Below are 27841 nucleotides of genomic sequence, written 5' to 3'. Positions count from 1 at the left end.
ATATTATTACACACCCTGAAGTCATATATTGAGTGTATATATTTACCCAGCTTTGTAAAAGATATCTGCAATGGCAAATGTGAAAAGATGTTTAGACTGAGAAATCTAAACCAGAAATCTAGGAGCAACATTTCAGAAAAGTAATTCATAGTTTTCAGTTACTGTATCAAACCTTTAATATAATGTTGTATTTGACATATATTCTATAAGAATGCCTCAAAATAGATCCCTTCAATGCTTCAGTTACTAATAGTAACTTCAAAGATGCCTACATTCCCCTCTGAATTATTTGTATCTGGGATGATGACTCTGCCTCCCTTGGAGAGAGATAGATACATGTGGTGAGATCATATGTTAGCCTAAAGACTAATCTTCAGAAGGAAAAAAATGTTGTCTTGTGTAGCTACTTCTTTCTAAAAGCACATTTTTCAATAATGTAGTTTCATATTGTGTTCTATATTATATGTCTCTTTACTGAAATTAGGAATTTCTTGAAACATAAAGCTAAAGAGGTGATAATCTATATCTAGGGTAGGTCTCAATAGAGATTCAGTATGCCATGCCCTAATATACAGGGTAGTTCTTATCCTCAATAAATGCAGTTACCAATTTTTCTATAAATTTAAGAGTTAAGTTTTAAGGTTGAGCAAGGCCCTCTTTCCTCTGAATCCCAGCCCAGTGCTCACAAAGGGACTTTGTTTCTGGAAAGGAAAAGATTTTTTAAAAGAGAGAAAGTGGCCAGACTCAGTGGCTCAGCCTAATCCCCAGCATTTTGGGAGGCCGAGGCGAGTGGGTTGCTTAAGCCCCAGTGTTCGAGACCAGCCTAGGCAACGTGGCGAGACCTCACCTCTACAATAAATCAAAAATTGGCTGGGAGTGGTAGTTTGTGCCTGCAATTCCTGCTACTTAGAAGGCTGAGGCGGAAGGATTGACGGAGCCCAGCATGTCATGTTGGGGTGGCCATGAGTGTGCTGCACTCCAGCCTGGGTGATGGAGTGAGACTCCAACTCAAAAAAAATTTTTTTTAAAAGAAAGTAAAGTTTTTAAAATATAAAAATTTTGTCCATAATATTTTAAGGAAATGGTGGTGGGTTCAGATGTCACTTACAAAATTGACTAAATATATGCAGCAGTAATTTAAGGATATCTTAATATTTCCATTTGCAAATTACTTGAAAACTTTTTATCTTAGAGGCCTAATTAGTGTCATGTACAAGAAAGCACATTAGAGCAAAGGGATAGAAGAGATTAGAAAAGTATGTCATTGATAGAAGTTAAAAAATGTAGAATTATTTCAGGATCCCAAGACATGTATCAGAGTGATATGAATTTTAGCTGTAGTGCATTTTCTTGAGAAATTATTTTTAAATTTAATATTGTGGAAAATACTGGTGCTTTACTTGTCATGTGACTCAGAGCTAGCCATTTATTATTTCTTGGCCTTTATTTTAACATTTGTGAAATGAAAGACTTAAACTAGCTTGCTAAAGACCCAAATAATAGGTGCTGGACAGGCAAGGGTTAATGGTGTAGCGTGTGGTCATAAAGAAACAGAAAACTAATTTGTCCACCTGGAACTTAAATATGTATTCATGCTGTGAACCAATAAATGATTCTAACTAGCTGGTTAACAATTATATTTTTTAACTGAGAAGTGTTACGGAATTTAAGTGTCATTGGGCAGAATCATCATTCTTATCAGAGGTTGCGCTAAAATGTCTTTTTCTGTTCATCCTTTTTCTTTCTTGTTCCCTGTCATAGTACAAGGTTCTTTTGACCTATGATACCCACAACAATAAGACTCACCCTGTGGCTACGACTCCCACATTCATCTGGAAGAACCATAAACTTCCTAATGATATTCCAGGCCGGGGTAAGAAATTCTACACTAATTTTCTTTCTGTAAAATTGTTTTTCTAGTAAGAAAAGTATACCCTATGACTTATGCAATTAGCCTGTGATTTTTATTTTGCTTTGGTTATTGTTGTTGTCCCAATTAGATTTGCTAGGTTTGTAAATGTGGTCTTTACTTTCCTGCACAATCAATAAGATAATAGTTCTGATTAAGTACTAAAAATATTCCTTCCTAATTTAGCTATACCTGTCTTTTAAAATGTTTTCTGCACTTTGACATAAATTATTTCATTAAAAAACTAGGTTTGACAATTGGTAAAAATAAGCACAGACACATATATTCTTACTTCATTTACATTTTACTACAATATGCTTAAAGGAGATATATTTCAACAAGAAATACTTGATGTATCAGGCTGAGGGTGGTCAGTGATCATGGCTTTTAAAGTCTCCCTTATTCCTTCATAGGACATATAATTGATTGCACTGATGGCTATCCACCTACTTTAGATAACGTCCTATCGTCATGAAAAGCCCTAACATGGCCAGTCCTTCACCTGTGCAAGTTGCAGGGCAACTATATAACATTGACCACCAGCAGGCAGGACCAGTCATGTGTGTCCTGGGCATCAAAATCTTAAAACAGCTTTTCCATGGCTGGCTTGGCCAGGGCATGACATAATAACCAATAATTGCATGCTAATAATCTATCTTTAGAAAAAAAAAAAAATCTTAAATTTTAACAGACACTTATGCCCAGAGATGCAAAAAAAAATGGAAACACCATTAACAAAATTATTTAGAAAAACATGACATATTCATAATCGGAACATCATACAACAAATTAAAAATAATTATTTACAAATAATTTTAAATAACATGGGAAAAAATGATATAAAGTCATAGAAAAATACAGCTTTTTATTTAACACAATTCTAGCTTTGTAAAACAATGTATAGAAATGAGACTGAAAAGAAATATATATCAAAATGTTAAAAGTAGTGGCCTCTGAGTAATAGGACCCCAGGAATGTGTTTGTTTGTTTTGTGTTGTTTTATATTTTCTGAATTTTCCAGATTTTAGACAATGACTTTGTATTAGTTTGTCATTTAAAAGTATTAAAAATTATAAACTAGGAATATTTTTATTCTAGCACTGCCCTACAGCCAGAATCACTCAAAGTTTGATCTGACTCAAAGGGAGCATTTCTGATGGATGGGCTTGTGTGTGTGTCAAAGCTCTACTTCTGTTATTCTTCTTTCACTTCATGAGTCAAATGTAGTCCAAAATGATTTCTATATTGACAATAGGTATCAGCAGTTGAATAAAACAAAGGGGACGATAAGGATCACTTTCTTCTAGGCAATAAGTAACTGAGCTGACCAGATTTAATGCTATTGTTGCTTTTTAAAGCTGATTTTTATTTAACAAGCTTTTAAAACTATTTTTGGAACTGTCATTAAGTTTTTGAGTCTTAATCTAAACTTGAAATACTTCTCTTTTCTCACTGGCTTCTGTAACTCTCAGCTTCTTCATTTGAACATTTTTAGTTCAAATTATTTTTTCTTTCTCTTCAGTGACAAAGTTAGATTTGCATTTTTAAGATATTTCTTTAAGGTTTTTAGATATTTTACTTATCAAATAGTCTGCGATTTGTAAAGTGCTGAATTTCTCAAAGAATAATTTTTGAGAGAGCCCTCATTACCTCCTTAAAGAGCACATGAAGTATTCATATTATATACTACAGGGACATTGTATGATCCTGGGCAACTTCACTTCATTTTCAGTTCACTAAAAAACTCAATCAGTCCGATCATTTTATGATGTAACTGTTACTGCATTTAGCTCTAAACTTTACAAATGAAGCAACTCAATCTTTAAAATAAATTATACATCACAGGTCTTTTATCTGTGTACATTGCTGTCAACTAGCAGAACATTTCACCTGTCAATTACACTATCACTGTCCTTTCATTCATTTAACAAAGACTTACTTAACGTTAGACCATGTTCTAAGCACCTGAGAAACAGCAATGTGTGATGTAGCTTTAGTTCCTGGCCTTATCCAAGCCCTCATCACCTCCTTCCTGTATTACAACCATGATGCCCAACTGACTTCCTGCATTAGTCCAGCCACCTCCATCCCAACTTACACTGCTACTAGAATGAAAGCACCAATTCATTCATGTCACTGCAGGCATGAACTAACACTTCGATTGGCAACTCGACTTCACCTACAGAAAAAAGTCCAAGTGACTTAATACAGTACAAAATGTCCATCATCTCCCTACTTCTGCTGCCTCGTCTTTAACTTACTTGAAATCCTTTCTTCTCTCTCTCTCAACTTCCTCCCACTTCCTTAGAGTCACGCAACTTTAAGCCACTGTGTCATTTATGCTATTCCCTCTGACTAGAATTTATCACTCTTTAAACATCTAATTGTTAAACATCCGCTCATCTTCAAGATTGAACTTGAATCTCACCTTTTCTAAGCTTTTTCTTAGCATCCCAAGACAAGCTCTTACTCTATCCAATTTCTAGTATAGTACTTACATCATACATTTGTTTACACATCTTTTTATGCTGTACATTTTATAAGTTTAAGGTCCATAGTTTATTCATATTTCTTTGCTCCTGCACAGTGCTTTGGAATGAATGAATGAATGACAACAGAACTGAATATATTTCTGCTCTGGACTTCAGCCCTAATCCATACTATGTTAATATCAGTCCATCTATTTTTCTTCTATAAGTGTGAGTTTCTTCCCCTGTTAGATCAGGAAGTTTAACAGGTTCCTTCCAGTATAATATCATATGATCTTGGGGTTATAAACTCATTCTTATTCACTGGATGAGTTAAAATAGAATGTTATAACTATAGTAGCCACCAGAAGGCAGCAGAAGCTTAACCTTAGAACTTAGAATGTGATCCTGCAATTTTTCTAATAAGCAGAACTGAAAAGTATGTCGAATTAAAAGCTACTGTATTTAAATAGCATATAGTCTATTTAGATGCCATATGCTAATATCATAATTATATCTAGTGCAGTGAGATGTTCATACTGTGGGAGGTATATAAGAATTGAGATGGGCTGAGGGATGCATTATATTCCCTCCAATTCATGCTCTGGTCAAGGGGATGTGTGTCAATGTTAGTAGATTGGTGAGTAGAAGCATCTACACTGTTGAGACTGTATTTTTTTTTTTTAATTTTGGTCTGGGGTTGGGGATGTGATTGTAGTAGCAATGGTGATGGTAGTGATGGAAGTCGTGATTGTAGTAACCAACAGACTTCATCAAAGTCAAATGTGCCCCTAATACAAGTTCAACTCCAAGATTTAAATTTATTTCTGCCCAGATGAAAGTAGAAATCCAAAGCTCACATTTTCACTATTGGTAGATTCCCCTGAGCGACAAAACAAGATAGTAACTAGACAGAGACAAAGTCACATGTTAGAAGAGCATAAATCCTTCAAATTCAGCCTGTATAGAAAAGTGTTGCAGTAGTTATTCCAAGTTAGACCCTCTACCTCAGGGGGAAAAAATGGTTAGATCGTAAAAAAAAAAAGTGTGATGAGACAACATGGTTTAAAAATATATGTGACATGAGATAAATTTAATGGCACAGGGGTCTTTCTATATATGTTTATTTATGTAGTTTGATGTTTGGCCACTTTTTCTTGCCTCTTCTCTGACAGCAAGATGAGCAGGGTCAAGTTTTTATCCCACTATTTTTTATTCAGCCATTTTTAAAATTGATATCTTACCTTATACCAGGTCTTGTGCTGGATGTTAAAGGTATAAGGATGAACAAGAGTGAAAAAGTAGGACAGGACCATGCCCCCAGGAGCTTATATTATGGCACTATGATATAGAACACAGCATGAAGCTTTGGGGTGCTGCTTTTATAAAGAGGTCTTAGTATCTCCTTTTCAGGGATACCTGCATTAGTTACATTTCAGCAAAGAAAAATTCACACATGATTTTAAAACCCAGTAGTAGATATGTTCATAATGGAAGGTGAGTGTGCCTGGTCCCACTTCTGCACACTCCTGGTTCTCTCAGTCAATTTCTGCTTTTAGTTTTTTGCATACCTCTGAAGAATATGCTTCTATTTCTTGATTTATAAGCTTCAGATGTTATCTATTTTTTTACTGACAAGTGAAGATTTTGTTCATCTTCACTAGCCTTTTTCTTGCTCACTTCTTCCCAATCTAGTTGTCTTTTTTGTAGTATATTTATTGGATGTCTTGTTCATTTTAATTAATATGCATGAGCTTCTACTGTTGCTCCATCAACTGTATATAAGATGTCTTGTTCCCCCACTTTGTAGGGTGAAGATGTTAGTACCCCAATTCTTTCTTCTACCTCCTTTCCAGCTCCTAAATTCTCCTGCATTCTTCTTCTTTTTTTCTGTATTTTTCTTTAATGTGTCAAGGTTGATAGTATTTATCTGGTAACCATAATAAAGACCTTTGTCTCTTACCTGTAAGTTGATTCTATAAACTGAAAACCAGTAAACACTTGCATTATCATTATGTGCATATTATTTATAAAAGATAAATAATATACTGTGAGAACATTTCTTTTTAAACAGCTCCAATGTCACCCTTTTTTTTGCACTACACAAAATAAAATGGAGTCTTGTTCCTTTTCTTTAGCACCCAATTCTCAAAATTCGGCCATGTTTTACTTTGCTTTATTTTTGAACTATGCCTTCCTTGAACATTTTCCCCTAGAGTTTCTTACTGGGTCTCTTGTTTTTTTCTTTTTGCTGTTGCAAGTAAAGGAAACATACTTTCTTCACGCTATTCCTACCAGGTCCCAACTTCTTACACATTCTGTCTATTGCTTGAAACCATTTCGTATTTTCTTCTTGAACCTACATTAGTCCTGTTCTAATAGGGATTCATTGTGGCACATATGAACCATGACTTTCTTGTACAGTTTGATTACTGTTGTTGTCCTTCTCAATCTAGGTGTCTTCCCTTACATACTCAGATTCTGCTTCCGTGCTTGCTTGGGTTGGGTCCACATTTTGGATTCCATTTACTCTGTTGAAAGTCTCTCAACTTACTTCATATCTACACATTTCCACTAGTGTTCACACACTAGTGCTTTAATTAGCAAAATCACATTCTTCATTGGCTTTCCTCCATAACTTAGGAGAACTTAGAAAGAACCAGCATGCAAAACGGTCATTTAATATTCTACACTGACTCACTTTTCTTCCAATGAGTGCTCTGCCTTCAAAAATAGCTGTCTCTTCCTCTATGAATCCTTCTTAGGCATATTGGTTTCAAGGACTCCAGGTAGACTTCTACTACCAAAATGTTCCATGTTAAAAGCTATTTCAGCTGGACTCAGTGGCTCAGCCAGTAATCCCGTGCCTTGGGAGGCTGAGGTGAGTGGATTGCCTGAGCCCGTGGGTTCAAGACCCGCCCAGGCAACTTGGCGAGACCTCATCTCTACAATAAATAAAAAAACTAGCCAGGCGTGGTAGCACGTGCCTGTAGTTCCAGCTACTCGGAAAGCTGAGGCGGAAGGCCTGCCGGAGCCCAGCAGATCGAGGCTGCGGTGGCCGGGAGCGGCCACTGCCCTCCAGTCTGGGTGACAGAGTGAGACTCCAATTCAAAAAAAACGCAACTTCATGTTCTTGTAAGAATTTGGTGATTCATAGTAAACAGAAAAAATACAAAGACAGCTGAAATTAAACCACTGTCCCTGGGCACATGCCAGACAATTTTCAAAGACTGGGGACACGGGACATGTATTGCAAATTAAGAGAAAACAAACATTTTTTAAAAGGAGTCTCCCTTTTTCCTTCTTCAAATTACACTGTACTCCAGAATGATGGAAATACTTTCGTTCTCTCACCCAAGTTTCTCACTGGCACATCATTCACTGTCTTGCCTTCCGCAGGCCCTCAGATCCTGATGATTGCAGTCTTCACCCTCACTGGAACTGTGGTGTTGCTCCTGCTCATCGCTCTCCTAGTGCTCAGGTACCACCCACCTCTCTGCCTGTGCTCATTATCCAGAAAGACAAGGAGAGAAAGGGGGAAAGGTCTGCTCTCCATTGATCATAATATTTATTCGCAAAGAGGTCTCTAGGCTGATCTAATATAAAGAAGACATTCTGCATTAAAGACCATATCAAGGGCATATCAAAGACATTCTGCATCAAAAACCAAACTAAGTCCAAATGGGAATCATCTTAATCATACTGAGGGGATAGATTCAGGCTTTGGAGTAAGAGATTCCAAACACAAATCCCAGTTCCATGACTGATTAGTTGTGTAGTCTTAAGCATGTCACTTAGCAACTTCAACAGGTTACTTGCCTTCAATGCCATCATTTGAGCTGTCATGAGGCTTGGAAATGGATTGTGTATAGAAGCTACCATATACTGATCATTACACATAAATGAAAATAGTTATTTTTGCTGTTTTATTGGTAAGGAGTAAATTTCAAAATTATTATATTGCATGATATTTATAAAGGCTGGAAGAGGTTTTAGAAATAATCTATTCCAAATCTTCTATTTTAACATGGGTAAAGAAAATTCAGAATGCCAAATAGCTTCTCTAAAGTCTTATCACCAGGTAGTGGGTTGGGCTAGAACTAGAACGCAGGCTCTACCATCAGTTCTCTGATTTTTCTACTCAACTTGGGTATGCCAAGTGCCTAGCCAGAGATACAGTATGTACTAAGAAATATTTGTTGAGTATATAAACAAGTGTGAGTAAATACCCCACTACCTCTTGTGTATGTTAAACACAAAACTTTCTATTCTTATTATATTACCAGGTTCACCTGCATTTCCTAATTAAACCAGGCAATAATTTTCTCTGTGTATCACTATACTTTCTCAGTGCCCAGCCTGCCACAGGCTGGTTGACGTTTTCTCAGGAAAGGAAGTAGGCTGTTTTCTTCAGTCTGATAGCAATGCTTGGCTCCTGTAACTATAGTGCTCAGAAATGTAGGAGGTGTTCTACAGTATGTGGTAACCATTTAGCCAAGAGTAAGCAGAAACCAAAATCTCCTTCAGAAACCAAGTCCAAATGGGAATAACCTTAAGATGGGGTAAATCACAAGTAAAAAGACAGTAACAGGTTTATTTCCATTGCCTCTAAGAATAGAGGGCAGAGATAGGACATCCTAATGGGCAGAGCAATGATGTGTCCATGAGACAACCTGGCAGACAAGTGTAGTTTTCCATTAGAACAGACTAGGCAAGCAAAGTAAAAAACAATTTATGGGATGCCCTAATTCAATATGAAAGACATTTGGCTCTGTTGAGTCCCAAGAGTCTCCTGAGTACAGAGCAGAGCACCTGGGAACCTTCAAGATCCTGATATTCATTCTACTTGCCTCCAGGCCTAAGGGTCCTATTAATGGGTCAGTAATATGGTATTTTACATGTATTTAATAAAAGAATACTCAGAATTATATGGAAGCCTAGGAAGAGAATGATAATTTCTGTTTAGGGGGCATTGAGAAAGGCATGACCTAGAAGATGAAATATGAGTTTGTAAAATAACTGAAAAGTAAAGGCAAACTCAGGAACAGATAGGTCAATGGAAAAGAATATTAATTCCAGGATCAGACACAAGCAAGTATGGGAACTTGAAATATGACAGAGATGACATTAGTCAGTTAGAAAATGATGTTGGAACAGTAGGCTTTCCATATGCAAAAAAATAAAATTAAAACCTAACTGAAACAATACACAAAGACACAGTCCACTCCATGTGGAGTTTTAAACGTGAAAGACCTACATGTGAAAATCAAACTTCAAAAATTAGAAGAAATTAAGAGAAAAAGACTTTATTATCTGAGGTTAGGAAAGTACTTATTAGTCAAGATACAAACGGAAAAGTCATAGACAAATATATATAAATATGCCAAGAGAAAACCAAAACTTTCCACACAACAAAGTTAAAAGAAGCAATAAACTAGAAGAAGGCATTTGCAAAACAAAAGGACAAAGGACTTATTTTTCAGAATATATAAGGAACTTGTGTAAGTTAATAAGGGTAAGAAAAAGAAAATTATGCAATAGGAAAAATGGGCAAAATTATTCATGGACAATTCTATATAATCTATGATTCCCTGTATTATTTTAAATAGTTAGAAAATATTTTAAAAGATAATCTCTCAAGAAAATGCAAAGTAAGCAACAACGAAACACTATTTCACTTACATCACAAAGGTTAAAAAAAAGAAGTGGCCAGGTGCAGTGGTTCAAGCCTATAATCCCAGCACTTTGGGAGGCCAAGGTGAGAGGACTGTCTGAGCCCACGGGTTCGAGACTAGCTTGGACAACATAGCAAGACCTCATCTCTACAATAGATCAAAAAATTAACTGGGTGTGGTAGCATGTGCCTGTAGTTCTGGCCACATGGAAGGCTGAGACAGAAGGATCGCCTGAGCCCTGCACTCCAACCCAGATGACAGAGTGAGACTCCAACTCACAAAATAAAATAAAATAAAAAGCAAAACTTCTAAAAAAAAATAAAGTTTAGCAATACCAAATGTCAAGAATATAGAAAATGGGAATTCTCAAGATGGGAAGGTAAGTTGATACCACCACTTTGGGAAGCAATTTGCCAATATCTGTAGTGCTGAAAGAATTCTGCTTCACCTATACTACCCAAAGAAAACAATTACAAATTTTAACATTTTGCACATTGGGATACATGTTGTCACGTTTTCTCTGTATTTTTCCATTTTCTTTAAACATATACATAGATATTTAAAAGCTAAATACATAACAGAAATTGGCTTATTAAGGAATCTGGTGTATTCTCCAGTAGTTTAAAAATTAACATTTTGCTTCTCAAGGTCATCAGTTTAAAATTTTTTTCCTCTGTTTTTCTTCATTCTTTCTATGTCATCAGTTCAGATTCCTTATCAGAGTTAAGGATTGCTTTAGTAAAGGACCAGGGAAGTGAAATGAAAAGAAAAAATATAAAAACCCATCAGACATCCTTGCAGGTCCACTGATGGCCAGCATTTGTCAGTTTGGAGCACATGGTGTTCCATAGTTGGGCTACCTTTCCTTGCTACACATCTGTATCTAAGATCACCAGGGTTCTAAATTTCTTCCAGAGTATAGAACCTGAATGGCTTAGGTACTAATACAACCCTATTGACTGGTTCTATTCCTTTCACAGAAAATATAAAAAAGACAATGAACTTCGTCAGAAAAAATGGTCCCACATTCCTCCTGAAAATATCTTTCCTCTGGAGACCAACGAGACCAATCATGTTAGCCTGAAGGTAAAGTTTACCTTATCTGTTGAACAGTTGTGCAATTTGCCAGGTATTTGGTGCATGGTATGAAATGTGCCAAGCAGGCACATTTGCTTGTGCCTGGAATAGTTTGTTCTAGAATGCAGGACTTCCATGTTTTCTAATTTTCAGCTTCCTACCTTTTCCTTGATTCTCCATTGCCCTAAATGTCAGTTAGTTGATCTATTGTACACATCGGCAGAGGCTGATATATGGTATGTTCTCATTCTTTGCATCTGACCCAGAAGAGAAATACACATATTGATAATTTGTCATGTAAAGGATGTAGGAATGTGTAGGGCATTTGAGTTCCCCTAAACCTTGGATACTAACCTTCCCATACTAACAGTCTATGACTTGTCTTGTTCTTTGCTGAATAGATAGGCTTCTGCTGATATTTGCCCATATTCACCCTCAGCCAGGAAATCTCAGCAGCCAATAATAACTAACTCCCATTTGCTGCAGTTAGTGCTGGACCTGTGTTGTCTCGCAAGTTCAGCATTAAGCCTCACAACGAATCCATGAGTTAAGCTTTACAATCACAATTTTACCTATGAGGAAACTGAAGGACAAAGGATTAAGAAACAGTGCAGGGTTTCATACAACTAGTGAGTACTATTACTACGCATAATACTAGCTAAAACTTACTAAGCACTTATTACACCAGACATAAACCCATGTCATGTACCCATGTCCCTGAGCCCTGTGAAGTAATAGGGCTGGAATTCCAGAAGCATAGCTACAGCTGGAGCCCAGACTAATCATAAGGCATAAGATCCTAACACTTGCCATATACCATAGAATTATCAGAATTTTTATACCAAAGCGTATTAAGAGGATATGGAGACCCAGAACCTCCACTGGAAGAGCGGATTCATGGACTTTCTCAGAGTAGGGCGAAGCTGATAGGGTCCAGCACTAACTGCAGCAAATGGGAGTAAGTTATTATTGGCTGCTGAGATTTCCTGGCTGAGGGTGAATATGGGCAAATATCAGCAGAGGCCTCTCTATTCAGCAAAGAGCAAGACAAGTCATAGTGATTTGAGATGCCTTCCTGCCTAAAATCAGTAGGAGTAAGACTGCAGAATGGGTCAGGTTTGTCTTTGGAGCCGCTCTACCGGCTCTTGATACTCCTCCCCAAGTCCTGCATGCTGCCTTCAAATGACTCAGATCCCGTGGCTTTAAATGAACCTTACCTTCAGAAATCCATCATGCCCCAGAGTGACCTTCCTGTTGCACTCTGAACCTCACACTCAAAAATTCTATCCACAAAAACCCATCTATTGCAGGCAGGTATCAGGATGAAATCAATCGTGCAGTAATTCACAGTAAGGTATAAATGGTCATAACACTATTGAATTTCCAAAGAAAGACTTTTTTGACCTAAATGACCAATTGGAAGTAGCTAGTGTTAAAAGAAAAGCTTTAGCAGATTAAACAAAACGTACTTTAGCAAAAATTGAATAGTGTAGCACTCAAAACCAAAAGAGAGTCTGAAAGCTTCACTCCGCAGGATGGGCAATGAGATTTTATAGGTTGTATGGGAAGGTAAAGTACACACATTACTTGATTGGCTACTGCGAGGCATGTGTCTTTATTTAGGCATGATTTGTTCATTTGGCTGCCTGTGATTGGCTGAAACCTGGCTATTAGTTACTTCTCAATTAGATCTTTGTTTGTGTACTAAGTTAGGTTGTGTTTGTTATGTAGGAACTTAAAATACGGAGAAAACCTCAGGCCAATGATCTCCTGCTTATTAAATTTAACACCAGGAAGAGGAGAGGAGACCTTTAGAAGCAGTGTGTGCTCCTCTGTCTCTGTACCACACTCAGATGGGCTCCTACATACTCCACCTTGCTCACGTCCAAGTCAAGCCTTGGTTTCATCCCTCAAACATTTTCCCACTGCCTCCAACACCATATTACATATATGCATATATATATATATTGGGTTAATATATATTTGACTAATACATATATGATTAATATATATATTTGATTAATATATATTTAAGTCTAAAACATTGTGCCTCTGTGTGCTCCTTACAATGCAAATAATCCTAGACGTGTAACCCATGTATCCTTTGTTGGTTTCTTGTACAGAAGTTTTATGAGTACAGAATTTTTCTTAGATAATTCATCAGATTAGCCACTTACCTGGTTAAGGAATAGGTCTACAGGACAGTAAACTCACAGGAGGGAAGCTAGAAATGTCTTGGAGCACAGAGGTATCATTGTTACTCTGAGTTTCAGACAGGATGGAAGCAAGTGGACCAGGAATTGGCTGTACAGAGAGGTCACCAAGTGCTATGCGCCAGGGAGGACATGGAGAAAACCCAAGGTAGCCATTGTCAGCCCGAGAGGAAAATACCACTGAACCAGACAGGCAGTGGCTCAAATTCTGGATATTCACTGAGGCAGAAATAAGAAAGCAAGATTAAGGGACAATATAATAGTCAAACACCCCAGTACCCAAACAGGAAGCGTCAGAAAACCAGACCAAAGAATATTCCAAAGAAGACGCCCAGAATGTCAAAGGGATAGAGTAACAGAGAAAAAGAATGATAAAGATGGAGATGACTCATTTGAGAATAAAAAGAGAAGTCTTTTCACTAGCAAGAAAATTTCACAAACTCTGTCTCATTTGATCCCCAAGTATCCCTATGAGTTACTAGCACAGTAAGGAGCTGATGTTCAACAAGTTTAAGTGGACTCATCAAAGCCTGAAACAGTAGAAAGAATGTTTAACAAGTTCAGGTTCTGCCACTCTTTTCTTATTTGACATTGAATGCCATCTAACGCTTCTATATCTCGTTTGTTAAATGAGCAGAGAAGTGAAGGGAACTGACACTAATCTGCATTGTGTCGTTATTTCACTCACACTTCAAAATGACCTTATAAGATAAAATTTAACAAAGATAGTAATGCATCACAGGTTTTTGTGAGAATCAAATTGAACGATGCAATTGTTCCCAACCTTTTCTCTGTCTTCAGACCAGAACTACCAGGCCAAAAGCTATATCTAGCCTGCAGGGGTGTGAGTGTGTGTGTGTGTGTGTGTGTGTGTGTGTGTGTGTGTGTGTGTTTTGTTCAGTACGTAACATTTTAAAAATTACTTGCTGACATATAGTATCTTGAAATAGCACATAAAATCTTTACTGCCAGCTTATTTTAACAAGCCAGATGATCTGGCAACTCAGAGCTGATGGGACTGCTCCCCTAGGACACCTGGCCTGCTTTCCTCCTTTGCATTCCTACTTGGGCCATTAGGCATGAATTTTCCACTCAAATGCACAGCATCCTTCTCTAAGAGCATCTGTCTGTAGCTACCAGCAACAATTCCCCACTAAAAAGGGAATAGGGGAGAAGGAGAAAAGAAAACCTCTGTTTGAAATAGGGCCACAGGAGCAAGGGAGGAAAGCCAGAATTAAGCATGAGAGTGGTAAATACTTGGAACAAAGATGTTGTTAGAGTGCGCAGGTGAGGAAGGAGAGGGAAAGACAAGTCAATTATAACAGTTTTTCTGGAAGTCTGCCCAGCACGCTGTTGAGCAAACAACAGATACAGCCCACCTGGAAGAGCCTGTCAGCCTGTGACTGGCAGTGGATGGGACAAGATACAGAGCTTCTGGAATAATTTAGACTTTTCTTGTGCCAGATCGATGATGACAAGAGAAGAGATACAATCCAGAGCCTACGACAGTGCAAATACGACAAAAAGGTGACCTCCCTCACTTCTCTGAACTCTTAGTCGGGGTATGTTCTGGGTCTTCTGACCCTTCATTGACCCAGTTCCTGATGTTGGCATTGTGGTAGTGGGGGTGCCCAGGTTGCTCCCAGGGGCTATTCTTGAAACTTCATAGACATGGGCAGGGCTCTGCTTCAAGGCTTACAAAACTCACAATCCTGGGGAAAATGAAATACAAATAGAATTTTGGGGAAGTGTGGAGTTAGGAAGAAAAAGGAAACAGAAAAGATAAAGCAGTCACAGCAACCCTAGTATTATATTTTAGTTCATTGCTGAGAAATCCCATATAAGGGTTTTTCTCCCTTCCCTCCATCTCTCCTTTCTTCCCTCCCTGCTTTCTTCCTTCCTTCCTCCCTTTTTTCCTTCCTTCCTTTCTTCCTTCCTTTCCAATCTTCCTTCCTTTCTTACTTCCCATCTTTCCTTCCATTACATTTAATCATTCTTGAAGAAATATCGAAACCTGAATTTACTATATCCCCTGTTCTAGGCACCAGGGTTATAAATACCAACTAAATATTGTCACTGCTATCAAAAGCTTACAGTCTAGTGAGACATGCAAACAAATTACTATAGTATGTACATAACATTACACTACAACATCTCCTTTATTCAACTGATTCTGCAGCGAGTGATTCTCAAAGATCTCAAGCACAATGATGGTAATCTCACTGAGAAACAGAAGATAGACTTGAACAAGGTATGTGTTCCTGACTTCAAACCCCTGAAAAATAGCTTTACTTAGTTTTTCTAAAACACTAAGGTCCCTGGTGGACTAAAGTGCAGTTGTAGATGCTGACAGAGAAAGCCTCAGGCCAATAAATAAATAACTATGATTTTTATTGAAAATTCTACTATAAGATAATGGAGAGAGGTTTGATGGTGTAAAACATTTTGAAAATCTACTAGTGTTTCACAGAGTATGGCCCTGAGGTTATTTGAAAGTAGTCAAAGTTTATATTCAAGTCTCCTTGATGACAAAGGGAAGACTGCTGAGCAAGATGTAATATATAACAAGAAACGGGTACTGATATTCAATTTATTAAGAGCAATATGTCTTCCCAAATATCTAAAACACACTTTAATGGCATGTTAATTTTTATTCTAATACTCCTTTCTGGCTTACTTGCTTTATAAACAAATATGTTCTTCTAGTTGCTTCAGATTGACTATTACAACTTGACCAAGTTCTACGGCACAGTGAAGCTTGATAGCACGATTTTTGGGGTGATTGAATACTGTGAGAGAGGATCTCTCCGGGTAAGAAATTGTGGTCATTTCCAATTTCCTACATGGTCAAATATATAAAAAGTATTCTGCGAAACTTTTAAAATATCCAACCAGTAAGCATGTGCCACATGCTTTTCAAACTGATTTTATCAATCAGTTCTCTGATATCTCTACAAACAAACCAAAAATTATTCAGAAAAGGATAAGAGACGGGGGGATGGAGAACATAAGTAGAAAAGTGAGTAATCACATCCAAATAACATTTTGTTTTACATGAATTCTTGCTTTTGTGTTAAAAGAAAAATGGATGATCATTATGATAGCACCAAATAAGCATTAGAAGACTTGTTCCTAAATCCTGGTTCTGCTACTGTCTAAATTCCTACCCTACTCTGTCTTGTGAGGGACTGAGAACAGCCCAGGAGCTGCCAGATGAGGGCAAGTATTTTGGCTGAGCAAGTCCAGAGCAGACAGAATTAAGACCGGGCTAAGTCAAGTTCATGAGAAAAACCAAGAGTTAAGACAGGAATATCAAATGATTCCACAGTTCAGAAGGGCAAGTGTAGTTCATAAACAAAACTCAAAATGAGGGGTCAGGCAGAAACAGGACTGGAATGGGGAAAGGGCAAGAACGGGAAAGAGTCCGAGACAATGGTGTAATAGCATTAAAATATGTTCACCTTACCTTGAACATGTACTGAGAGGGCTTTCAGCTTTTCATACACCTTTGGGTACCATGATCCTTTAATTAATCAGAATACCTTGAGAGTGAAGAGTATACTATAATAATTATGTTGGAACAGCAGACATAAACTGCAACTGGCCCAAGCAAACTAGGATGTGTTTCACCCTGATGTTGGACTATATTCAAACTCAGAACCTCTTAATAACCTCATGTCCTTGCCCTTAACAAAGCCAGAATCCTAAGATTGGGGTCAATAGAAGCCCTGACAATTTCAGAGATGTCCAAATATGTATATTCAATACAATTTATAAATAATAATTTGTTTAAAAACTAACTACTTGGATATCTTTAATTTTTCAATAAGCTTCCATTTTTTTAAAAAAAAGCAAGAACACTAGCTTTCAAAATGTATGGTATAAACTCAAATCTCAAAGAAAAAAATCATAACCCTAAGTGTTATCTCTCTTTTTAAAATTGTTTCTTTTATTTAAAGGCATGCTTGTTATGTTATCATCTAAGGGTTATTCCCTGGTTTTAACTCCTGTGAAAATGTAACAGTGGTACAAGGAAAAAGTGACACATTGAACTATCTATCAACTATATTTAACATCTTTGGGAGAGTTCATTTGTTGTACAGAAGAAGGGAAAGCAGGTCCCTGAGGGATTAGGATAACGGAATGTTGTAGTGAGACTTGAACAGGAGGCTTGCCCAAGAGAATTAAGATCAAGGAGGATGATGGAGCCAAAAGGACAGGTAGAAGCTCTTAAAAAATAATAAATAATTCAAGAATTCAATGCAAATTCAGAAGAATAACTATGATATAAGGAAGGAAAACATTTAAATATCTATCATTTTAAAACAAATAAAATAGGATAGAGTTTTAAAATGCACCCATGAGTGTGTTTATATTAAAACACACAATCCTTTCACTTCTAATTATGATTTTTAAAGTAAACATGCGAATTTGAGAATAAAAAAGCAGTGAAAAGATGTTTTCAATCGTGAAAGAATACTTTGACTATTACATTGTAACGTTTAAGAAGGCAAAATTTCCACAGTCAGCATACTCCTAAATGGACAAAAATTGGAACCATTTCCCCTGAAAACTGGAACAAGACAAGGATGCCCACTCTCACCCCTCCTGTTCAATATAGTATTGGAAGTCCTGGCTAGAGCAATCAGAGAAGAGAAGGCAATCAGGGGTATCCAAATAGGAAAAGAGGAAGTCAAGTTATCTCTCTTTGCAGATGACATGATTGTATACCTTGAAAACCCAAGAGAATCTGTCAAAAACCTCCTTACACTGATAAAGGCCTTCGGCAAAGTCTCAGGATATAAAATAAATGTGCAAAAGACAATCGCATTTCTTTACACCAATAATAAACAAACAGAAACCCAAATAAGAAGCACAATTCTATTCAAAATAGCCACACACAAAAATGAAATACCTTGGCATCTTCCTAACCAGAGACGTGAAAGACCTTTACAATGAAAACTACAAAACTCTGCTCAAAGAAATCAAAGATGACACAAACAAGTGGAAAAATATCCCATGCTCATGGATTGGAAGAATCAACATTGTGAAGATGACCATCTTACCTAAGGCAATCTACAGATTCAATGCAATACCTATCAAATGACCAGCAATATTCTTCTCAGACCTAGAAAAAACAACACAGGAATTCATATGGAAACACAAACGACCAAGAATAGCCAGAACAATCCTCAGCAAAAAAACAAAGCAGGTGGGATCACATTACCAGACTTCAAACTTTACTATAAAGCTACAATCATCAAAACAGCTTGGTATTGGTATAGGAACAGTCATATAGACCAATGGAATAGAATTGAGATTCCAGAGGCAAGACCTCAATTTCTCAACCAACTCATCTTCAACAAAGCCTCCACCACCTATCACTGGGGAGAGGAGAACCTATTCAGTTAATGATGCTGGGAAAACTGGCTGACCACATGCAGAAGATTGAAACAGGACCCCTACCTATCCCCATATACAAAAATTAACTCCAAATGGATCAGGGACCTAAATATAAAACCTCAAACCATAAGAACCTTAGAAAATGAAGGACATACCCTCATGGAAATTGGAACTGGCGTCCAATTCCTGAACAAAACTCGAAACCCACAGGCCATAAGGGATAAGATAGACAAGTGAGACCTCATTAAACTGACAAGCTTCTACAAAGCCAAAGAAACCATCAATAGAGCAGGGAGACAGCCTACAGACTGGGAAAAAGTATTTGCCAACTCCAGGTCTGACAAAGGCTTAACATCCTGGATCTACAAGGAACTCAAATGTGCTGAAAAGAAAAAAACAAACAACCCCATTATAAAGTGGGCAAAAGATATGAACAAACACTTCACAAAGGAAGACATCCGAGCAGCCAACAGACACATGAAGAAATGCTCAACCTCACTAATCATCAGGGAGATGCAAATCAAAACCACACTGAGATACCACCTAACTCCAGTAAGAAAGGCAATTATCAATAACTCAGAAAATAATAGTTGTTGGAGAGGATGTGGCAAAAAGGGAACACTTCTACACTGTTGGTGGGAGTGTAAACTAGTGCAACCTCTGTGGAAAGCAGTGTGGCGATTCCTAAAAGCTCGAAACATCAACCTCCCATATGATCCTGCAATCCCCCTACTGGGAATATACCCTGAAGAACTCAAATCATTCTATAAAAAAGATACCTGCACGCGAATGTTTATTGCAGCATTGTTCACAATAGCAAGAACCTGGAACCAACCACACTGTCCATCAAAAGAGGACTGGATTTAAAAAATGTGGTACATATACACGATGGAATACTATGCTGCCGTAAAAAAAAAAAACCCAAAATCATGAATTTTGCAGCAACCTGGATGGAGCTAGAGTCTATAATACTAAGTGACCTCTCACAGAAACAAAGATCTGAGTACCACATATTCTCACTCATATAGTGGACCTTGATCATCCAATGCACTACTATAAGAAAATGACTGATAGTGTTGGGAAACTATGGGGGGTAGATGGGACTAATGGTAGTAAACATCTGGCTGGAGATGGGGAGACACCAATTATCAACAAGAGGGCCTGAATGAAGCATATTTGTATACCTAACCCTTGACTGTATCCCACAATATCAAAATAAAAAATATCGATTATAAAAAAAAAGGAAAAATTTCAGCAACAATATAATCATAAAAATCTGACTCAAAAATTAAAAATTTAAGTAGGCCAATTCTGAACCAGTTTCAATCACACTTTTGACAACAAATATATGATATTTTTCCACATCAACAGTCAATTCTCCAACTCTCTGGACACCAACTGGTTTAATTCAATTCTGACAATAACTACCTAGAGTTAGCATCAGACCACACAGGTTAAGGGCTCAATCTCACAAGACTGCTCTCAACCCATAACTAATTGCAAGTTCCAGGTCTCCCAAATATCTGACCAATCAGCTATAAACCAGGAGTTGCCACAACCTTGTCCTTGGGTTTGACCATTTGTAAGAATGACTCACAGAATTCAGGGAAAACAGTTCACTTACTAATACCTGTGTATCCTAAAATCTATTATAAAGGATACATATGAGCAGTCAGATAAAGAGTTCCAGTCATAGGAGCTTCTGTCCTTGTGGAGGTGGGGTGACCCATCCTCCTGGAACATGGATATGTTCACCAATCTGGAAATTCTCTTAACCATTTTGCTTAGGATGATTTACTGAGACTCTAATATGTAGGTAAGACTGATTAAATCATTGGCCTTTGGTGATAGGCTCAATCTCCAGCCCTTTTTCTCTCCCTGGATGTGGAGGGGGAAAGATGAGACCAAAAGTTCCTCCTCTCTAATCATATGATTTTTTCTTCCTGCAGTTATATAGGGGCCCACCAAGAGTCATCTCATTAGCATAACTCAGATATGTATGAAAGGAGTTTATTGTGAGTAACAAAAAGCTTGTCTCACCCCTCTCACTCAGGAAATTACAAGGCTTTTAGTTTAGGAGCTCTGTACTAGGAACCAGGGATGACGACCAAATAAATGCTTTTCTTATTATATTACAACAACAGAAGAAATTATAATTTTCATACATAGATATCAGATTCAGCTTAATTCTTCTAAACCCCAATGAATATTTTTCATTATCTATGCAAAAACTATTCTAAAGTTAAACAGAAACATGAACATACTCCAAATTAATTTAACATTTAACAAAGTTAGCATGATTTATACTAAAATCTGAGTAAAGGCTAACTATATTGCATCGGTTGTGGTTAATTCTATAAGTGAAAAAAATATTGTCAATCACATATACTTTATATATCTACATTAAAGAAGACTAGAAGGAAATACCACAATGAGAATAGATTAGATGGTGCAACAATGGAGGTTTATTTTTTATATTTTGCAATTTTTTCACATTTTCTGAAATAAATAGGCATCTATCTCACCATCAAACAGAATAATACAGTTTTCACAATTTGGCAGATGAGAACATGGTAGGATGGGTGAATGGTGAACTAAAGGAGGGAAAAGGTAGAAAGGGAGTCTGTCTGCTCTTGACTTGGCCTCGTACCCACAGCCCAGCCTGCCTTGTCTGAAATGAGTAAGGACTTTAGCCCCTTCCTTGGAAATTCTTGGTACACTGCCTGAGTTAAAACTAAAGGTCAAATTGGACTTCTCCCACAAATAAGAAACTATTGTTATCAGTTCAAGTCCTGTTTCAGAGTTTCACTGTGAAGAACAGTTACATATTAGCTTAACTAAAACCCTGTACCTTGATAAAACCATCATCATGTTAAAATAGTGATTTTTAAAATTCCAGGTCATGGGCAACCCCCTGGGGTCCCCTCCCACTGTGGGAGTTTTTCTGTCCTCTCAATAAATCCTGCTTTCTCAAATAAAATAAAATTCCAGGTCATACAGGTCACACAAGATTTCTCTTAGATCTCTTCAAGATCTCTCTTATTGACAGAGAACTCAATAAACGTAAAAAAAAAAATTAGAGCCATTAGGCTAATGACTACGAACTGATAATGTGAGTGGAAACATAAGGAATTTTCTTATCGCAATTCCCTCCTCAAAAATATGAATTCAATTTGGATGAGATAGACCAGCCCACTTTCCAGGCAAAAGCTGCTCACTCCTTTACCCCCGTCTGATGCAATAACTAAATTTGGGGTGCTATGGGTATCTCCTGCTCATCTTGTGGCAAAAGCCACCCAATGCTTCTTATGTGGAAAAGAAAAGAAACTGGTGTTTATGAAAATCAGGACAATGGAGTTCCAGTATGTTCCTGATCTCAAGGTCTGCAGGGGGCCAGCCCCTGCAGAGAGATTTAGGGGGTCCATGGAAGGTGTGGCAGCGCCAGCGATTATTCTGGAGAGATAAAGAGAAAGAAAGAAAAAGGGGGGGAAAAGAAAGAGACTGGACTCTGTCTAGTGCAGAAGCCATTTAATGGGACAAGCCGCAAGTCTTTTATCCCAAATTTTCACAAGTCACATCACAAGATTTTCATGTGAACACAAAGCCAGGTGGATGAGGGGCATCCCCCACCCACCAGGTATTTCCTCAAGCATGAGTAAGGACAATCCCAATATTATTCTTGGCTGTTCCTTATGCTTGGCTAATGTTCCTCAAAAACAATACAACAACTCCAACATCATAATATTCTAATAATCAATAACTTCTAAAGCTTATGCATACACAACACCTAATGACTAACTTAAATCCTAATACCTTTCTATTCTGTGCTAATTTTACCTATACTATAGAAACTGTTAATTATAGCTCAAACCAGTTCCTAAAGAATGTGGCCCAGTCCAAAGATCATGCTGGGCCATTTCCAGGAACAATTGATTATAATCTCTTAACAAAATGGCTATTCTAAAATCCTATGTATCTATCTTAATTTCTATAAAAGTTTCTAATTCCTAATCCTAAGATATAAAACTGATCATCAGCAATAAAGCTTCTAAATAAAACCCAAATACAAACTGTAAATTGTACTAAAGCCAAAACCGCAATTAGTAGAAAATGGGAACAATGAAATTTCTAAAATTAGCTGTATTCCTATTAAACCTCAAAATATCATGTTTGATCATGCTTGAACTAACATAATTTACTGATGTAGCATAACCTAGTCTATGATACTTTCTATGAATAAAATAAATTCAATTTCTATAATAAATAGAAAAAACCTACACTAATTGTAGCTAAAAACCAGTTTAAAAGAATGTAGCCCAGTCCAAGTTACATGCTGGGCCCTTAGGAATGTGGCCCAGTCCAAAGTTTGTGCTGGGCCATTTCTGGTAACTCTAGATAATCATCTATACCATCTAAAGCTGGAAACAGATCTCTAAATGTATATACTAATTCTACAAATATACTTTTAAATCTCATAAAGAGCTTGTATCATATATAAGGCTCCCAAATGTGACCTGAGTTTGAATTATGTTAAGTTTAAAGCCGAAACCACAGTCTGTGAGAAAAGGGAACAATGGATCCCTAGAGTCAGCCATGCCTGTCATACTCTCAGAACTTCATGCTTAGATCATCAAAGTCCCTGCTAGTGGATCATGCCAAACAACAAAGAAGGGAGGAGGGAATGGGCCTTCAGCTCCTGAACTCAACCTGGTGGTCTCAGGGTCCGCAGCCTGCCTGGATCCCTAACACTCAGGAGGGCCTCCACAGCCGGCTTCCAACAAAGGCCTCATGATTTCATTATTTAGCTCATAACAGTCTCTCCACAATATCTTTCCTTGCAACAACTCATCTTTTTTTCCCCCTTCTATTCAGGAAGTCTTAAATGACACAATTTCCTACCCTGATGGTACATTCATGGATTGGGAGTTTAAGATCTCTGTCTTGTATGACATTGCCAAGGTAAAAGACCCACAACACTCAAAAAAAAATTATGAAAATTAAATATGAGAAAATAGTTCTAACAAATTACTCAACCTTTTGTGCACTGGTTCTTTCAACTGTAAAATCATAATAATAACAGTAACTGTGTCATAGGGTTGTTGTGTAGATTTTAGGAAATAATGCATGTGCTTATAGCAAGGCATGGTACAAGTACAAAATTACATTGGTTATTATTTTTATTATTATATTCTTTGTATTATAGATATAGGTCACACATTTTCTTTTTTTTTTTTTTTAATTGGAGTCTCACTCTGTCGCCCAGGCTGGAGTGCAGTGGCACACTCATGGCCACCCCAGCATCAGTCTGCTGGGCTCCCGCAATCCTTCCACCTCAACCTTCCAAGTAGCCAGAACTACAGGTGCACACTACCATGCCCAGCTAATTTTTCAATTTATTGTAGAGATGAGGTCTTGCCAAGTTGCCCAGGCTGTTCTCGAACCCGTGGGCTCAGGCAATCCCTCACCTCGGTTTCCCAAAGTGCTGGTATTACAGGCTTGAATCACCATACCCAGTCAAAGAACTCAGTCTTTTTTTTTTTTTTTTTGAGTCGAAGTCTCACTCTCTTGCCCAGGTTGGAGTGCAGTGGCACACCCATGGCCACCCCAGCGTCCAGCTACTGGGCTCAGGTGATCCTTCCTCCTCAGTCTTCCAAGTAGCTGGGACTACAGGCATGTGCCACCATACCCAGATAATTTTTTTAAATTATGTATTATAGAGCTGAGGTCTGGCCAAGTTACCCAGATTGGTCTTGAACCCATGGCTTTCACCTCGGCCTCCCAAAGTTCTGGGCAGTCGTGAGCCACAGTGCCCGGCCTAGGAGACACTTTTCATAGATTTGCCAGAAATCAAGGAAGACAACTGAATCTTCAACTTTATAAGAGAAAAGATTAAGTACAGGCAACTGTCTTGCACGAAGCATTATTACATTTGGACATGTATATACCAAGCCATGACATAAAAACAAAGTATTACAATAGTAACCAGGGCCTCATTCAAGAATGAATAAAAGTTGGTTCTGAGAGTGAGCTGTTGGATACAGTTGTAAACAACCTGAAAGTCACAGCAGCTCAGAATTAGTTCAAAAAACGTTACAATAATCTATTTGCCACAAACGTTTTACTCTTGTAATCCAGGCTGAAAATCAGTTTCTCTGTGACAACTCTGGCCAGCAGAGGGAAGCACTCTGGCCAAAATGGGCTTCTGCTTTCAAAACAGAGTGAATTAAATATTCTATTTCAAAACAGAATGAAACCAATTTGATTTTAGGAAATAATCTAGCCTAGCCCCTCCCTTCAGAAAGGCAAGACCTTATTATTTGTATTTTCTAAATGAAGTAGCAGAGGACCAAGGACATACTCAGGGTCACAGACCAAATAAGTGGTAAGCAGAAACATTTAAAAATAAAATCAACCCTTTGCCTCACATTACATATATCTACTTAACCAGAGTTTTTAGACAATTCCCTTTTCACTCTGTCATTTAAACAGACCTCAAAACTAGATACAGTGTGTAGGCAAAAATTAGGACTTCAACAATATTTTAAAAGTAAAATTAATGGCACTAAATTTAAAACCTGATAGTCTGACTACCCGCATGCTGAAATGGCTTCAGGATATCACTTCTTTCTTTAAAAGAATCAAGCAGCCCAAGTCTCACATGTCTTTGTCTTTCTGAAAATTTACAGGGGATGTCATATCTGCATTCCAGTAAGACAGAAGTCCATGGTCGTCTGAAATCCACCAACTGTGTTGTGGACAGTAGAATGGTGGTGAAGATCACTGACTTTGGCTGCAATTCCATAATACCTCCAAAAAAAGGTCTGTAATGAATGAAATGTTTACTAGTTTCCCACTTGATTTTTTTCAAGCCCATGTAGAGTGCTCAGGAAATGGTGATACTGATCAGAAGAGAAATACTTAAAGCCACAAGAGGCAACAGCTGGCTCATTCTTCATTACTTCACACTTGTCAATCAAAGAGTGCTTCTTGAATTAAACTAAGACCCTCTATGAATTTCCTTCAGCTGTGTGTCCCTTGACATCACTGAGTAATTGTAAAGAGCTTACTGGTGTGTGGAAGCTCAGCTGGGTCAAAGATATATATCGAGAGAGAGAGCAGAAAGAGACTTTAGAAATCATCTGGTCTGACCTTTTCCTTTATAAAAGATAGAACTGAAATTCAGAGAGGCTAAGATATTTGCCCAGGAGGGTAGAGTACAAAGCAAAAGACCCATTTCCCATTCTAGACATCATTCATTTATCTGTGGTAATAAGAAATAATCCAGAAAAAACTCTTATTTGTAAAATATATTCGTACTTATTGAATTCACGATTGTAGTGGAGGGTCATAAAAAGGTAACATAAGGAAAAAATGCTAAATCTTTACCCTGTTCTTTACTATATAACTCACAGTTAAACAGCCTCAGAAATCTAGCAGTCATGTTGCCTCAAAACACTACCTAAATTTAAAGATTGAATTCGATTTCTATTTTGCAATCCTGTAGTTTTTCTTTAATAAAAGAGAAATCACAGTTCTGCCCCTCCTTCCACCATCACATCAAACATTATATGATATTGGACTCAATCAATAAATTATTGTTGAAGACCTACTGTGTATCAGATTAATTGTAGTTCAAATCCTGTCCTTCTATACATCATTCAGTTATACTTACCTATCTGTGGTGTCAGGTGCCTGAAGTTTTAGCCTAAGTAGATTTACTTACCTTTTGCTATAACCTTTGTATCAATTGTATATGAATCACAAGCCACAAAAATTTACAAGACATAAATTCAAAGAGCCAAAGTACATTTGGATGGAGAACCAAATAAGGAAAACGTGCCTCATCATAAACATACCATTGTATCTATCAACATGACTCTACATTTTTCATTGAAACTGCTGGTGATAGGAGTCTTAAAACATTTACAAGGAGCCAGGTGGTCCCAAAACACTTCCAAAAGAGGTTGAAGGAAAATTAATTGTACGATAAATAAAATATGTGACAGGGTGCCAAACCCAAGCATCCGTAGGAGCTAGACACAGACCACAGGAGCACTGCACTTGTGTGAAGTGGACTAGGTGTAAAGCATTAGAGGGTGGCAGGGATGAAAGTAAAATGTGGGTAAATCATAAGCATTGTTCTTTTGAGAATCCAGTGGGAATCAAAGAAAACACCCCTGCAGGCTGACTTAAAGGCTGCCACTAACTTATGCCTAGAAAAATAAATGGGAGTCTTTTGGTTTTAATGTGCCATCTTTATCTTCTTTTAGTAAATATATAATTTTAAATGTATGCAGTAAATAATAAATTAAATAATTTAAATAAAATGTGATTAAAAATATTTAATCTACATATAATTTATATTTATTTTTTTATAAGGGCTTTCATGGGTTCATTCTCTATGTCCCATAAGCAACTAAATTCCTCAACCTCTTATAGCCAACTACATTCTTCAACATGTATTTACTGAGAGCTTACTACACACCAGACCCCATTCTAGGTGGACCCTGAGGGTTTTCAAGACAATAGTCCTTGCAGTTTTAGACACCATATGGCCATATGATCTGGCACTTCATAGTCAGTCTAAAAGGTGTATGCTCCACCTTCTATCACCAGTATGAACATAAACTCTTCCGACCACTCATATTCAGTGTGGCTGGTGTAAGGACTCAAAGAACAAAAGCAGGTTGAAGACCTGTGATCCACTTACTCCCCTGAACTTTGCAAACTCAATGTCTGAATGTATAGACCTGTGGACGGCTCCAGAGCACCTCCGCCAAGCCAGCATCTCTCAGAAAGGAGATGTGTACAGCTTTGGGATCATCGCCCAGGAGATCATCCTGCGGAGAGAAACCTTCTACACACTGAGCTGCCGGGACCGGAATGGTAAGTCTGAACCCCTTCATCTTCGCCCGCCAGGAACTGGCCAACATGCATTCTAGGCTCCCTGAGACCCTAACCTGTTTGGGACTACATCACAATTCTCTCATCTACAAGAGTAATGACCTCTCATCTGCGTTATATATTATACAGGGGTATTAGAAAGATTAAATGTTAGACTGCTTGGAAAAGTGTAAGACAATGTACACTGCCAGG

General features: G+C 37.6%; 1 protein-coding gene across 1 annotated transcript in view; it reads left to right on the top strand.

The window, feature by feature from the left end:
• Positions 1-27841, top strand: part of GUCY2C (guanylate cyclase 2C) — an 80438-nt gene that overhangs the window by 26090 nt on the left and 26507 nt on the right. Inside the window, exons 10-18 of the mRNA XM_008071877.1 lie at positions 1762-1873; positions 7777-7858; positions 11033-11138; positions 14807-14869; positions 15522-15593; positions 16049-16153; positions 23618-23704; positions 25432-25564; positions 27494-27631. Coding sequence (XP_008070068.1) covers positions 1762-1873; positions 7777-7858; positions 11033-11138; positions 14807-14869; positions 15522-15593; positions 16049-16153; positions 23618-23704; positions 25432-25564; positions 27494-27631 — 898 coding nt within the window. The remainder of the gene's footprint in view (positions 1-1761; positions 1874-7776; positions 7859-11032; positions 11139-14806; positions 14870-15521; positions 15594-16048; positions 16154-23617; positions 23705-25431; positions 25565-27493; positions 27632-27841) is intronic.

Source organism: Carlito syrichta, unplaced genomic scaffold (assembly GCF_000164805.1).
Source record: "Carlito syrichta isolate Samal-C Ts95f unplaced genomic scaffold, Tarsius_syrichta-2.0.1 Scaffold314772, whole genome shotgun sequence".
Classification (NCBI taxonomy): domain Eukaryota; kingdom Metazoa; phylum Chordata; class Mammalia; order Primates; family Tarsiidae; genus Carlito; species Carlito syrichta.
The sequence above is the reverse complement of the archived record's forward strand: the minus strand, read 5'-3'. Positions and strand labels throughout refer to the sequence as shown.